Source organism: Otolemur garnettii, unplaced genomic scaffold (assembly GCF_000181295.1).
Source record: "Otolemur garnettii isolate 467f Iridium unplaced genomic scaffold, OtoGar3 scaffold00010, whole genome shotgun sequence".
Taxonomy (NCBI): Eukaryota; Metazoa; Chordata; class Mammalia; order Primates; family Galagidae; genus Otolemur; species Otolemur garnettii.
In genome coordinates, this window is record NW_003852405.1 from 13,100,288 (window position 1) to 13,115,994 (window position 15,707).

Consider the following 15,707-nt stretch of genomic DNA (forward strand, 5'->3'; position numbering starts at 1 on the left):
CTGTCACACTATGATTTTTTGTTGTGGTTAGACCCTTATCAAGTCAGATAAGGTAAAAAAAAAAAAAAAGTCCAGAAAGTTTAGGTGACTTGGCTACAGAGCTAATTATTGGGACAGCCAAAAAGGTAAGTCATGTCCCCACCTCCTTGCCCAATGACCTTCCAATTCCACCAAGCTGCTTTCTGGTCCCTTGGCATGGTTGGCTTTTAGCAGCAGTCATTTCCCAGCTTCCTTAAAAGAATAATGACTAGACTCCCAAAGGGCTTCATCTCAGATTGCATTTATTGACCTAACTGCTGTCTTTTAGAATCTAGAGTTTAAATTAGGAGGCCAAAATTGTAATTTTCTCAACTTTTGAGTCAACTGATATGATGGTTGGACTTGTCCAAGGAAATGTAAGATTATTATATTTTCTCAAATATTCAAATTTCAATTTAATACTTAAACTTTTCATTTTCAAATAAAAATACTACGGTAAGTAGGGATACCAGGACTTGGCTTATCTCCTCTACCTGGGGAAGTCATCCTTTGTAGTTAAGGACTCAGAGACTGGAAAGTGGGGTGTTGAAACCTAAGGAGGTAAAGGTCTTTCTTGGAATAAAAGCTGGTTATCAGTTACCACCAGACAATCATGGTGGCTAGAATTCTAGAAAAGGTGAAGAGAAGTTCATTTTCTAGTCTTGTCTTCATGAAATATATCGGTTCCGTTAACAGCTGGTTCTAAATATGGTGGTTAAAGTTTCAAGGTCTTCATTTTTTAAATGTAATTCGTCCAGCAGGGTGGCTATAAACCGTGTAAACATCTCATTTTCCTGAGAATGCTTCGGAATGCCAAGAGTTGGGGTCAGTAATGACAGCAACACTACAGCAATTAAAGTCCACTCTGCAGGTTTGTGTATAATATTTCTATTTGTTAACCTGAAAGTTCGGACAAGATTTTTAAGTTGTGTGTACATATCTCCCAAGGTAATCTGAAGAGGACCCAAAAGTCCAGGCAATACTTTACTCAATTTTTCAAGTACGATGCGTTTTCTAATTTGGTTCTGGGAACTTGAATCTATCAGTGGAAAGGTGGGATCATGCTCTTCGGAGTCTTGTGATTTGGTGGTTTCTTCATTCAAAATATATCGTCCTCTATAAAACTCCTTGATCCTTAGATTTAATTTTTCAGTTTCTCTTTTCAAGTTCTCATAACTTGGCAAAGGTTTAATGGCTGTATCTGAGCCCCTAAAAGGTAAAGACTCATCCAAGCTGTTTTGAGGTTCCCTCCAGGAAGGGGAATGACTATCTGGATCAGAGTTTATGTCATCTTCATCAAGTTCTTCTTTAACCAGAGGGGCTGAAGAAGGTTTCAGACACACGGAAGCATAATTCTGGCCATACAAAAACCTCAAAGTTTCTTCTGTCTTCCACTCAGTCAAAGTCTCCTTCAAAACTTGAAGTAAGTTAGTCTTTGCAACTTCAGGACACACCTGAACTGAACTAGACGCTGGCCCAGAAACTTGGTTTGATTTGGCAAATTTTTTCTTAAAATGCTCAGCACTTTTCTTACTTATGCCTACTAGAGTTATATCTGACCTACTGTATTTATAATCAGAATTTTCAGAAGCTTTTGATCTCTCAGGCAAAGTACTACTTAAAGAAATCTGAGTATTTACTTTCTGTAAAGGAAGTTCATATGCAACAGCTTTCTCCTGACTATCTAATCTGCAATTGCCCAACTGTTCAGTGATACCTACGACTGTCTGTTCTTTGTCTTTGTGTTTGGAATTAACTTTTTGACAAGTTTTCTTTTTCACTACGCTTTCTGGGTGTAGCTGTGGCCTAATATTTGTTGAATTTGGTCTGTTTCCTGGTAGAAGGGAGGAAACAAAGTCTTGCTCATTATCACTGCTGCTATCACTATGAGTGCTAGAAGAACTAGATTCATATTGCTTTTCAAAACGGCTGGAATTGTCAATATCTGATGTTTTAATGACTTTATTGCATAACTGTACTTCTTCTCCAGCATGGCCACTTTGTCCCTCTTTTAGCAGCTGAAAATCAGGATGCCTCTCTTCTTCTCGAACCCATACCGGAGTTTTGGAAATTTGTGCTTCAAAAAACTTAGATGCTTGGTAACAAAAATTACTGCAAAAAGCCTTTCTTTCAGTAATATCGTAGACTTTATTGGTTTTCGTGGAAATTTTATATTTCTGTTTTGGTACAACTCCCAGCCTCTTCTGACATAAAGGATATCCACAGAGATTGACAATAGAGCGTTCATCCACGACATCGTTGTAGTGAGCAGGTGTGATGAACTTCCCACACTCCATTAGGAAGTCTTCTGTAATATTCTCTTCTAAAAGCTGTTCGACTATATGGAGAGCTTTTCTCTCAAACTCAATCTTCTTTCTTACAGCTGCTTCTAGTTCTGCTTTCCTTTTAGAAGCATCTTCTTGTTTCAAAGCACTTGTCTGTTTAGTACCTGCGACGTTTCGGGAGGAGCGGGACGCCCGGGCCTTGCGGCCAGCGGAGCGCGACACGGCCCACTCAGCCATCGGGGCCCGTGGTCCCAAAATAATTTTCAAATTAGTCTATTTGTATGTCATAGTGTTAATACTTCAGTGCAACTCTAACCATTGAGGTTTCTTTTCTGCAATAGCCCCCCTTTCTATCATAAATTCTGTTCTCCAACCCACTTTCCACAGTGTAGCTGGAAATAATTCCAAAACCTTTAAATAAACATCTATTTAGAATGTCGTCAAAACTTCTTTCCATGCCCAGTTTATAAATGATCTAAAACTGTGCCAAATTCTCCTTCATCTCAGGATATTTACACATCCTATTTCTCTCCCTTATTTTTTTACTTATTTTATTGAATATTTCCTAGAAATCCACAAACTCCTAGACCAGTGGTTCTCCACCTTCCTAATGCCATGATACATTTTCATTGTTACAAAGGGGTCGCACCTACAGGTTGAGAACCTCTGTCTTGGAGAGTCATTGCATCCCTTAAGATTTCGTATGCAATATTTAAGAGCTTTATGGAGATATTATTCAAATTCAGTGACATTCTTTCTGTCTTTTTGTCACATGGCATGAGGGATCCAAAAAGTTCCAAAGGCAGTTTCTGTTTTTAACTCAACAAGGATATAACTATATGTCCTAGTGGAAGCATTCCTCTATTGGACACTAACACCAGAAAAACCACTGACTCCGAATTTGAAGAAAGAGAGGAAGACCTCTCTTTTGGTGGTTTATTTGGTGTAATGATGAGGGGGACCATTCTCATCCTATAACTTCATTCAGACATCTGTCAATTCTCACTATAGGGAGAATGGCACGACATATTAACCACGGGTTTAAGGATATACGTTTTCCTTTATGTGAGTGGCCTGGTCTCCCATGATGTTCTTTTCTATCTGGTGCCTAAACAGAGCTTCAGTGGGACATCTCACTGTTCTGTGTCTCCATCTGTTTTCTGACCAATAAGGGGACATGGGAAGGTCAGTGAATTGTACGAACATAAGCCCATTGGTACACATTCTTTGCTATAATTGTATTGCTCGTTATAAGACTATACTGTGTGGAATACCATACTTGTAGATAAGGTATTAGAAAGATGGTATGAACAAAAGTGCTGCAGAAAGTAAAGGCATTTCTGTATTTGAAACATTTGTCTGCCTTAATGAGTACAAATCACTGTCTCTTTCATGATAGGAAGATTTATTGTAATCAAATTTAACAGGCCAGTTTCTGCTGGGGAATGGTGTTGGATTTGGCATGGTGATAGCCAGATCAGCCTCTGTGAGGGGAGATTCATGTTGCTGAATATGTGAATAGCCTTCAAACCTGCCCCTCACAAACACTCTGCGCAAACACTCTGCGCATAGGTCATTTGGCTAAACACTGAAGTAGCTGGGGAAAGGGGCTAACTGATAGCCACAGGAAAGAACATCTTGTCTACCTGGTTATTAAAAGCATTCTTCACAGTGGATTTGGGTTGGTAGACATTTATATGGAATGTACTCTGTACTCTTTCCAAGATGTTCTGTGTGAAACTTTCTCATAAACCACCACTCCTAAAATTTTATTCTTTGCATATTCTCATTCATTTAGATGACCTGGTGGCCACTGTTCATGAATCAGTACAGATCAGAACCTAAGGTGTGCTGTCCTTCTGTGCAAAAACAGTCAGATGTGCTACCTCAATTTATAACGATAGGAAACATTACCCCATATGACCATTTTCCAGGTCTACCCCATGAGTTGGCCTATATTGCAGTGACTGTCACTTTGTAGCTTAAATTGCTACATTTAACAGGTCTACCTGTGATAGCCTTGTTTTTTTTTCCTCATTGACTTATTATAGGGATCTTCCCTGAGGTCCTATGTGTGGCTTGTGGGAGGGTTCGTGAAACTGTAGGAGCAAATAAATCTGAGCCACCGACTGGTGGAGTTAATGTGTGCTTTCCAGATATGTTTGGACACAGAGTTGAATATATTATTTTTACAGTGTAGTGCTATAGTGCACATCAAAATTGATGGCTAGATAAATCAAGTAATATCTGATTTAAGAATGGCATGTCTATGGTTCCATAGACAAGAGTTCGGAAAACACTAGGGCCTAAAAGACAGTCAGGAGCTCATTTGCAAAAGAAGCACTGTGGTTAGAAAGCATGGTGGTCCACCCAATTTTTTTCAGTCTGAATTGTGAGTCATTTATTGGATTTGTCTAGGATGTCATATGACATCTCTGTCAGTGCCATTAGGTTCAAAAGGTCTCAATGACCATGAAAAGAGAAGTTTTCACACAGAAAAAGTAGAAGCCTTATAGGTTACCAAATATGACCTGTGTTGCTTTCTAAACACAAAGAAACTTAAGAAGAGTTGTACCTCTGTTTCATGGTGGTGAATACACATGCAGCAACTTGCCTTTTACTATGAAGAGAATATGCTAATTCTTACACCACTGGACCTCCAGAATATGATATACCTCTAAATTTTTATAGGATTTATTTTCTACTCTCTGGCATACATACGCTTCACTAAAGCATCTAAAATGCTTGTCCTTCCTGTTCATTAAATCTTGTTAGCAAAATGTCACGAGTGTAATGGACCAAGGTCATGTTCTATAAGATATCAAGATGATCAAGAGGCCTCAAGACTACATTATGACACCACAGGAGAGGTGACCTAGCCCTGAGGCAAGATCATAAAGGTACACTGTTGTACTCATGAGGGCAAACTTCTGATCATCTTTGCTGAAAGGTATAGAAAAAAAAAATTCCAAGTCAATTAGGTCAATAGCGACAAGCCAGTCAGCCAATTTGCTCCATTAAAGACATCGCATCCAGAAATTCACTCGTGATTGGTATCTCCATCTAATTAAGTCGGCAATAGTCTACTTTCATTTTTCCATGACCCATTAGTTTTGTGAGTTAGACGAATAGCTATAAGGAATTGGGATATCACTGACATTTTAAGAATATTTCAAGTCTTTGTAGTTTCACTAACACCTGCAATTTCTTTAGGGCTGCAAAATTGCTTTTGATTTACTCTTCTTAATAAATATGGAGGAAGTTGGGGAGTTCCATGGATTTTCATCCAGCATTTTTTACCTGCTATCTTCTGCATATTTGTGTTCTCCCATCCCAGGGTTATGTTAAAGCTTAACCCTGATGGCAATAGTATTAGAAGGTGGGGTCTTTGGTAAATCCTCATGAATGGGATCAGTGTCTTTATGAAAAAAGAGTTGAGGGGACCCTCTTGCCCCTCCACCATGTGAGGGCACAGCAAAAAAATGTCATGTTAGAAACAGATAGTGAGTTCTCAGCAGGTGCAGAATCTTCTGGTATCTTAAACTTGGACTTTCCATCCTCCAGAACTGTGAGCAGGACATTTAGATTATTTATAAATTACCCAATCTAAGATATTTTGGTGCAGCAGCCCAAATCAAGACACAACCATATTAGCTTTCACTCCAGGGGCCATTTTTTCCCCACTAGTACCCTGATTTTAGCACAGGTCACATAAGCATATAATTTGTACTGCCATTCTAAAGCCCTTACAGCCAGGCTTTGGGGCTGGTCAGTAGCCAGAACCTTCCCTGTAACTACAGCAGATGAGAAACTGTATAGAGTTACTGTTATGACTTATGATTTTCAGTTCAGATTCCTTCAGTTTTTTTTTCCTGGGTAATCTCTGCAAGGCCGTCTGAAACATTCAGCTGATTTCATAGTCTTCACAATCATTGTTGTCACTGTGATCATCTGAGATAGTCACCTTTCCCCAATGTCTTGTTCTCTTGTGGTACTTCCTCCTATGTTATCATTGAAGGAATTTGGGGCTGCTGAAAGTAGGAAGCTGTTACCACTCCTAGGCCTCAAAGGGCTGTGGTGTGGGTGCTAGCACTAGATGGGACGATTGTACATAGAAGAGTAACTGACAGGAGCTATAGACTTTAGTAGTGAGACACAACTCACTGCTAAACTCACTACAACTCACTACTCACTGCAACGTTAGTAGTGAGACACAACTCACTACTAAACTCACTACAACTCACTACTCACTACAACTCACTACAGCTCACACCTAATAATGCAGCGTGAAAACCAGGAACCTCATTCTTCTCCCATTCTGTAGTATCCTATTCCCATTGGTCAAATCCAATCAGAAGCCAGAGGTTAAGGAAACCCATTAATGCGGTCCATATGGGCAGTATACTGCACAGAGCAGAGAGAAGGAGGGATTTGGCAGGGCAAAGATAATATATCAGTCATATTTGCCAACTTTTCAATTGACTAAGTCCAACTCATCTTTTGTATCTTACCTCACGTGTTTTTTCCTAAAGCTTCAAAAACACAAGACTTTAGTCTTAGCACATTATTTTTTTTTCTAAGTCATATTACATTACGTTAATTATATATGCGTTGGTTGGGTCTACGGGTTAATTGACATAATGATTTGCTTTTCACATTTCACTTTTTCACAGTTGTATTGTAGTGACTACCTGGTGTTTCACACATAGTAGACTTATTAAATGTTTATTGAAAAAAAATAAATGAAATAATTAGTTGAATCATTTTGTGGTCTTAACCCCATAAATCATATTATCTCCTTCAGAAAATGTAAATAATTGCTGTTGCCAGGAACTTTATAAAGTTTAAATGCTTACAAATCATGACTGACCCGTGTGTGTAGCTTATATGCTCCCTCATATGGTAGCTAAAAATATATTATAGCAATTTCTGTGTCTTCATTTGTTTCTAAGTTCTTCTAAGAATTGTAGTGTATCTCTCTTTCCAATAAATCTAGAAAAATATTGGCATAATGAATTCACTTTTGGCAAACTGATGAACATTTTGGCAGGAATTGATAAATGTTTCTGAAATTTTAAAAGGCAACCAGTTGATCCATCCTAGGGAAACCAGAAAGAAATGTGGGCTAGAGGAGAAACTAAAAGTTAAATACTACTATATGTGCCAGAAAGTATCCTTGTAAAGGATACTTTACAAGGCTAAATTTCCACCACAATAGGGTAAACAGATGATGATACTCTCCTTTTATAGATTGGAAAGTGGAGGTTGAGAGGAGTTAAATAGTGGGAGTCTTGGAGTGCACTGAAAAAATAATTTCCTTTAGGAACGTATTTTGTCCTCTTTCTTCATCAGGACACATTTGCATGCTAAGAATAGATGTATTTTTCTCAAATATTTTTAAATTTTAGTATGTTGTTCATCAATACATGGAGAAAATTGTATCCTCCTGAAGTGATGTTCTCTTGTTTGTCAAATAGTAAGATCTCTTTGTTAAATGGGAAAGATGGTGCATAAGAATCCCCTTAGAATCACCTCTAGGCCAACCTCTAGGGATCAAACTAAGAGTCAGATAATTTAGCAGGTATGAAATGCAAAGCTTGCCTGGTCACATTCTTTCATATCTTAAAATCATTATTATTGCAACATTTCAGTGTTAATAGTGCGTTATCTGCTGTGTTAGGGTCTATGATGCAAAGAGTTCAGGATCTTCTGCTGTATCAATTTTATAATGAACTAATTTGAAATAGCTTCATTTGGTGGTTCTGACATATTTCAAAAAGATTAATAATATGTTATTTCATGCTATAGAGCTGTGGGAAGCCCTGTCTTATCACCTTTGGCAAGGTATAGACCTTTTATGGGGGTAATTCAGTGGTGGCACAGCTCCATGTACGTGATCAGTACCTGTAGGCAATGTTAGTGTAACATAATGCAATTAATAGACCAAGATGTGGCAATAAAAGAGCTTTGTGCGAAATGCCACAATTGAATTTTATTTCAGTGGTTCAAAATATTGACAAGATGAGTTTTAGCTACATTCACAGAAAATTCTTTGGCTCTGAAGCATTACTTCACAGCAAACTTCAGAAAACTTTTTCCTCTAAAGGACTTTGCTGATCACGTGTTCTCTGTCACAACTAATCAGCTCCGTCACTGTCACTGCAGCCTGAAGACAGTCGTAGATAATATGTAAGTAAGTCAGTGAGTGTGGCTGTATCTCAATAAAACTTTGTTACTACTGAAATTTGTATTACATCTATTTTTACTGTGCCACAAGCATTCTTATTTCTCGTTATTTACAAATGTAAAAATTATTCTTGGCTCATAGTTTTTACAAAAAGAAGCGATGGGCTATATTTGGCTCATGCACAGTTTGTTGATGCTCTGCTCTAAACAATCTAGGACAGATTTTGCATTCTTTTATGGCAAAAATTAATCTGCAGTTCTGGCAAGAAGAGCTAAATGTCCATCAATAATGTGTGCGGTTTCTTCTATGTTATAGTTAGACAAAGATCTCCCCTTCTCCTCCCCCAAACCCACACTCCTGATTCTATTCAGGCTTTGCAACTGACTATCCGAAAAGGGATGTGAGTGAAAGTGATGTGTGTTACTGCTAGGTCAACACACTTCATGGGTAACCATGCTTCCTCTATCCTCAGTTTCCCTTCTGCACAGAAGAGAGAACAGTCACAGAATGGAAGAAGACTGAAGCCTTGAATCATAATATATATACATTTCTATAGTTCAAGATACCTACAGTGAAATGATCTGTGAGGGAGACAGAAACCGGTTTTGTTTAAAGAGATGAAATAGTGGACTTTGCTTGTTGTAGCCGCTAGCATTGCACGGACTCATAGAAAAGTAATGACTAGATTCAACACCTGCAGTGTATGAACATTTCCTTAGAAGGGTGACGTTTTTTACTCTTTCATTACACATCAGGGGTGTTGGCAGGCTGGGTGCTGTGCTGGGAGAAGGCCAACAGGATGTACAAACATTTGGTCATACTGTGATCTTCTGACCACTCTGGTTACATCATTGCAAACCAATCTATTCTGCAGGCTCATTTCCTCATGTAGATGATGGGAATTCTAATCAATAGTTTTTCCTCCAGAAATATTTTAAATTTCAGCAAGAGTGAGCTTTAACAAAGAAATTCTGATCATATCATCAGCCACCCTTCTTAAACATCTAAATGTGCATTTATTGCCACCTTAGACTAAACACCAAACTTTTAGTTTGGCTTATATGGGTTTGCACGTCTGGTCTCAGCCTCCTCTCCAGGCTCATTTCTGTAGTGACGCTCCTCATTTTCTGCACTCCAGATGCTGTCCTCTCTAGCCACTGGATCTTTGCATATGTGGCCCTCTAGCTGAGAATGTCCTCCTCCCCTCTCTCTAGTTGACTTCTATTCATCCTTCAGATCTTATTTCCATCATCTCTTCAGAGACCCATTCGTCATCTCCCTAAGTCAGATCCCACCACTGCTGTCATATTGCCTGTACCTCTCCTTTGTAGCATCTATGAAAGTTGAAATATTAAGCTTAACATGCAAATATTTAAATGTATGAGTTGTAGGTTTCATGAAGATATGATAATGCTTCTTTAACTTCTCAAAATATGAAGGGAGTATGAATGTTTTTGGTTACATGGATCACATTTGTAATGCTTGAGTCACAGCCACAAGTGTGTCCATCACCCAAATAGTGCTCACTGTACCTGGTAGGTAGACTTTTCTCCTTTCCCCCCTTTTCTGCTAAGTTTGTAAACCAGGCACACAGGCTAGCATAGAGTAGATTGTCAAAAAATTGTTGATTATCACTAATCATCAGGGAAATGCAAATTAAAACCATAATGAGATGTCACTTCACACCTGTTAGAATGGCGATGATAACAAAGAAAAAGATAACAAGTGTTGGTAGGATGTTGTATACTGTTGGTAGGAATGTGCATTATTGTAGCTGTTGTGAGAAAAGTATGAAAGTTCCTCAAAAGATTAAAAATAGAGCTGTTACCTGATCCTGCAAACCCACTTCAGGGTATAGATATCCAAAGGAAATTAAATCAGTACATTGAAGAAATATCACCATTCCCGTCACTGCAGCCTTAGTTACAATAGCCAAGATAATGGAATCAACTTATTTATTCATCAATAGAAGAATGGATGAAGAAAATGTGTTTATATGCACAATAGTATTTGCCCCTATGAACGCGAAAAGTTCTGTCACTTGTACAGTGGATGGGCCTGGAGGACATTATGTTAAATAAAATAAAATACGGTGCAATCTCAGTTACATACGGAATCTAAAAAATTCAATCTCATAGAAATAGAGAGTAAAATGGTGGTTACTAGAGGTTTGGGGATAGGGGAGTTGGAGAGATACTTGGTCCAAGGACACACAATTACAGGAAGAATGCATTCAAGAGATACATTGCACATCATGGTGACTATAAATAATAGCTATGTGTTATGTACTTGAAAATTACTAAGAAATTTGATTTTAGGTGTTTTTGCCACAAAGAATTGTGAATGTGAGATAATGCATATATTAAATAGCTTTATTTAGCCGTTCCACAATATTTACATATATCAAAGCATCAAGTTATACACCCTAAATATGTAGAGTTTTTACTTGGTTAAAAATAAAGACAAACATTTTTGAATGGAGGAGGGAACAAATGAATTCTAAGTTCTAGGTAACTTATGTTGCAGGGTCCTTTCACTTGTGCAGGATTTTGTGTTTTGTATAATGACGTGATATCTGTGGAGGGTGCTAAAAATATAAATACATTTTAAGAAAGGCAAAAACTGCATTAAAAGATAAACTATACAGATCACAAAAGATAAATAAGAGTCATGTTGAGCACCTCTTGTAATTACAGAAGTCAAACATGACTTGAGTGTTACCAATTTAGTATAGGTTTTTCCTTCCTTGAACTGTGTATCTGTTTTTTGGCACCCTCTGTATTTTCTTACCTCCCTACATAACACTCTTATAAATTATGCGGACGGGGTCTTGTTTCCTTATTTCTCACAACTGTGGAAGCTGATGCTCAGAGAAATTGAATGCTTTGTCCAAGGTCACCAGCTACTAATGATGCCGCACAGAGCAGGACTCTTGGCTTCTGATCATTGTTCCCTTTAATTGTTTCAAATTTTGTGCAGAGCCAGGTGTGTGCAGCCATAAAAATGAGATGAGCATGAGCTGTGTTCAATATTAAAAGTAAACCAAATGTCTTATGAAATTAATCTGACACGTTTAAAGATATGCATAAATGTTATTGTGTTGCATAGTGATTAGGCAGAGATTCTAAGACATTTGGATAAATTATAATAATTAGTATTACTTTTCCTTAGACACAGCCACAGATTGGGACACTTGGGTACTAAAGCAAAGGCATAATCACAGTCAAGTGACCAGACCTGCTGTCTAAGACTCCTCAGGAGACAAAGACTACAGATAGCTTGCCTTTGATAAGACAAGTGACAAAAGAAAATACCTGTAGGAAAGGTTTTTAACCCAGAATCTTCTGGAAGAGACAAGAAGGGAGGTAAGAGCGGGATGTGCTGCAGAGGGAGGTGCATTGGAAGAAGGACAGAGGAGGCCGTGCTGGGCAGGGGAGTTTGATCTTCTGCTTTAACTCTGCAAATGCTTAGGGATGATTAGCTTTCTCATTTTGGACAGGTCATATTCATCACGTCTTTGGGGACAAAGACAAAGTTTTAAATTCAATTCCAAGAATAGGCTATTCCACACCCAAGGAACCTAATTTTAGCACCTGCAAATTTTTGTAGATCTAAGGGTTGGTGAGAGCTCTGCTCGTGGTTGCTTGCTCTTTGCTGCTTAACAGTTAGCATCCAACAGCCTACCATTTAATTCACTTACACGACAATTATAATATGCATGTGGGTATTATTTCCCTTCTTACATCCTCCTTCTTTTGGTTACTACCTGTCTTGTAGGTGCTATGCTATGCTGTGACCTCTAGGAGTCCTAGGTATGAAATAGAAGGTACTGATGTGGTGACAACGGATAAAGGGCAGATGTCTATTTATTAACAACTAACCCAAGAATAATAGAAAATGGAACTAAAATATCCATTAGCTATACACATTATGTAGAAAACTCCTTCTACTTTCTGTATTAGGAAACTGATAACTTTCCCTTTTAAAATATCAGCTCATGAGTAATAAGATCCATTTTTTTCTGAGCATCTCTGAATAACAGATGGGATTGGTGGTATATCAGAAAGAAATTAATGTTCCTCTCATTTCTACTGATCTCTCAGTAATGACATATGCACATAGCAATGTCCTCATGGGTATTTTGATTAAACCAGATTCAAATGAACAGATTTATGTTATTTTAACTATTGTTATTATTTTAATAAGTATATAGTTATGTGTGTGTATAGGTACATATATCCTATACATACATAGGATAACTCAAATATTTTCAAAGATTTGGGTGTTAAATTTGTTATAAAGTGTTGCAAAATGCCACCAGTAGCAAATAAAATATCAGTGAAGTAACTACAATATCAAAATGAAATAAAATTCAGATGCAAATACGTCTTAATTCCAAAAGCTGCCTTTATATTGTCTTGCGATTCAGCTGCTTAGTTTCAGTAGCTGTACTTTTTGTGAGCGCTAATGGTAGTAGTTAGACATAATGAAAAAAGTAGAAATTTCATTTGTATATATGGACTGGATTATTCATTTATCCACCTATCTAGAATTATTTAGCCCTAATATAGACAAGGTAACACATTATTTTTCTGGAAAGTTGAATTTCCAAAAGAGACACACAGAAAGTCTTATTTTCTGGGAAATTATGAGAAATTCAACATTGATTAAACACCATGCACAAATGCAAGGTGTATGAGAAGTAATAAAGCATGCGCACACACACACCCATTACGACCAACTGCTATTGAATAAAGACTTATTGTGTCTCAGAAACTTTATTAAGTGCTTTACTACATTACTTTGTTTCATCTTCAGAGAGACACTGCGAGGTGTTACTTTCAAATAGACAAAGTAACTAGCCCACTGTTATACAGGTTTGCCAACCCAGGATTCAATCCCAAATCTTCCAGGCTCTAAAGTCCACACAGGTACTCCCTGGGTCATGTTGCCTTCCCCATGAATGCCCCTTCTCAGAGTGAAAATGACGTGAGATTGGAGAACAGACTATCTTCCAGATAACAATTTAAGATTAAATCCTTCCTTGTTTTGAAGATGACAGTAACTTTTATGGAAGAGGTGAGATTTGCACTTTGAGACAAGCTGTGGGTGTGGAATGGGGTTGATGATGAAGAAAGATATTGTGGGAGGTGGCCATGACGTGAGATAATACATCAAACAGTGTGAGATGTTGAATCCAGGACCTGCTGTTGGTTCCAGTGGCCAGAGGGTTAGGTCAAGATCAGAGAGAAGCCTGGGACAGAGTGTGGTAGAAGAACTTCTGGGGTAGAGGACCCTAGAGATGAAGGCCCGGATGTGCGGGGATCATGTCTGCACGGGGAGTATGTGAGGCAACCAGCTCAGGGTCAGGGCCAAGAGTAAGAAACCAAGAATCACGTGTAGAGGACTGTGCTGGGCCAGACTTGGGGAGGAAGCCATTGCTGAGTTTTTGCAGGAAATCAAGAGTTGAAGAGAAAAAGAAATCATAAAGGGTAAAAAGAGATAGAACTGATGTTTACACAGTACCATCAATTTTAGATATTCTGCTACAAGACACAAAGGCTTCCATCACAATTGTTATATTATTTACTCCTCACATCAAACCTTCCACATATACATTGTTATTTGGAAATAAAGGAATTCAATCTCAAAATGCTTCAATAACTTGGCAAACACGCCTGTGTCTAGTGGTTGTTGAAGTCAGAATAGACAGTCAAGTCTGTGTGCTTACAAAGCCCACATTTTCCCAAATAAAAAATGTGTATTGTGATGGGATATTAGCAAGGAACTTCTTAAGCACTTCAAGGAATAGTACAAGGATGAGAATGAATCAGTTCCTGCCCTCAGAAGATGAATGAGGTAATGACACGGCAGCAGACAGATGCCAGAAGCTCAGACAGCTCTGCGTTTCTCTTCTCATGTACCGAGTCTTAACCTCTGTCCTTGAGCAGGGGGCCACTGACAAATTTGTTTGCTCACATCATTCAACTATCCCTACATAAAATGTTTGCTTTCGTACATGTTTTCTATGTAATGTGATCACATCATTTTGGTAGAAGGCTTCCTTTATTTCATGTTCAGCTTCTTCAATGTAATCTCTTTTTGGTGGCTTTCAGCTGGTGTTCTGTGAAGTTGTTCAAAGAGTTTCCCTCCCCCCGTCTCCTGGTAATTTAGGAATGAGATTGATCTCCACATCACTTCCGTTATTTCATTTTGGGGCGAAACATTTTTAAGTGGAGATCATTCATAGTTGTTCGTTTACACATAGGCTGTGGCTGCTTTTTAAATGTATGCAAGAAACACTTAATTGAGTTCTCTCGAGATCGTGATAAAGCTTCGTAACACAATCTGTGAAGAGGTATGATTGGCTCATAACGAAAGCTTCACAACCCCCAAAACAGCATCACCACATTTGGATTAAAACCACTGCTCATAGAACTGAACCAAAAGAGAATGATTCTAATGTTATAGAAATAAAATGCCACTTCATGTTGAGTTCTGTTTCCACAGAGTCATGCTTTATAGAGTTGTTTTTAAGATATGAACATATACATGTAAAATAATTTACATATGACACTTTGATACTCACGTGAAAAGAAAAATTGAGTTTTCACGTGTCTTTGAGATATGGTACATAATCCATAAAACTTTCTGAATATTCTTTAAACACAAATTCCTTTCATTTTTACCTCCAGACTTTCATTTTGGGAAATGAGTCATTAACTGCATATTTAGGAATGTGAATGTTTGATATATGAATACAAAGTTATTGAAATTAGCCCACATCACAAAGTCCCAAAGCTACAGATGCTGGTGTGGATGTGGAGAGAAGGGATCACTTGTACACTGCTGGTGGGACTGCAAACTCATACAACCTTTATGGAAAGAAGTGTGAATTCTTAAAGAACCAAAAGTTGACCTTGCATTTGCTCCCACAATTACATTACTAGTTATCCACCTAGAAGAACAAAAATTATTTTACCACAAAGACATTTGTACCAGAATGTTTATTGGAGCTCAATTCACAATTGCCAAGTTGTGGAGGCAACCCAAATGCCCACCGATCCAGGAATGGATTAATAAACTGTGGCATATATATACCATGGAAGACTATTCAGCCATAAGAAAAGATGGCTTAACATCTTCTATGTTTACTTGGATGGAGCTGAAATACATTCTTCTTAGTAAAGTATCTCAAGAATGGAAAAAAAATATAT

At 38.0% G+C, this 15,707-nt stretch overlaps 1 protein-coding gene across 1 annotated transcript; it reads right to left on the reverse strand.

The window, feature by feature from the left end:
* Positions 1–420: 420 nt before the first annotated feature.
* LOC100940891 (putative RNA polymerase II subunit B1 CTD phosphatase RPAP2) lies at positions 421–2,548 on the reverse strand. The gene has a single exon (XM_012801679.2). It carries the CDS (start codon positions 2,538–2,540, stop codon positions 708–710), a length of 1,833 nt encoding a protein of 610 aa, XP_012657133.1. The 5' UTR covers positions 2,541–2,548; the 3' UTR covers positions 421–707.
* Between the last annotated feature and the right edge of the window lie 13,159 nt (positions 2,549–15,707).

What these genes read in the sequence shown, in the direction of transcription:
- LOC100940891 (XM_012801679.2), bottom strand. Translation starts at nt 2,540, where the DNA reads ATGGCTGAGTGGGCCGTGTCGCGCTCCGCTGGCCGCAAGGCCCGGGCG.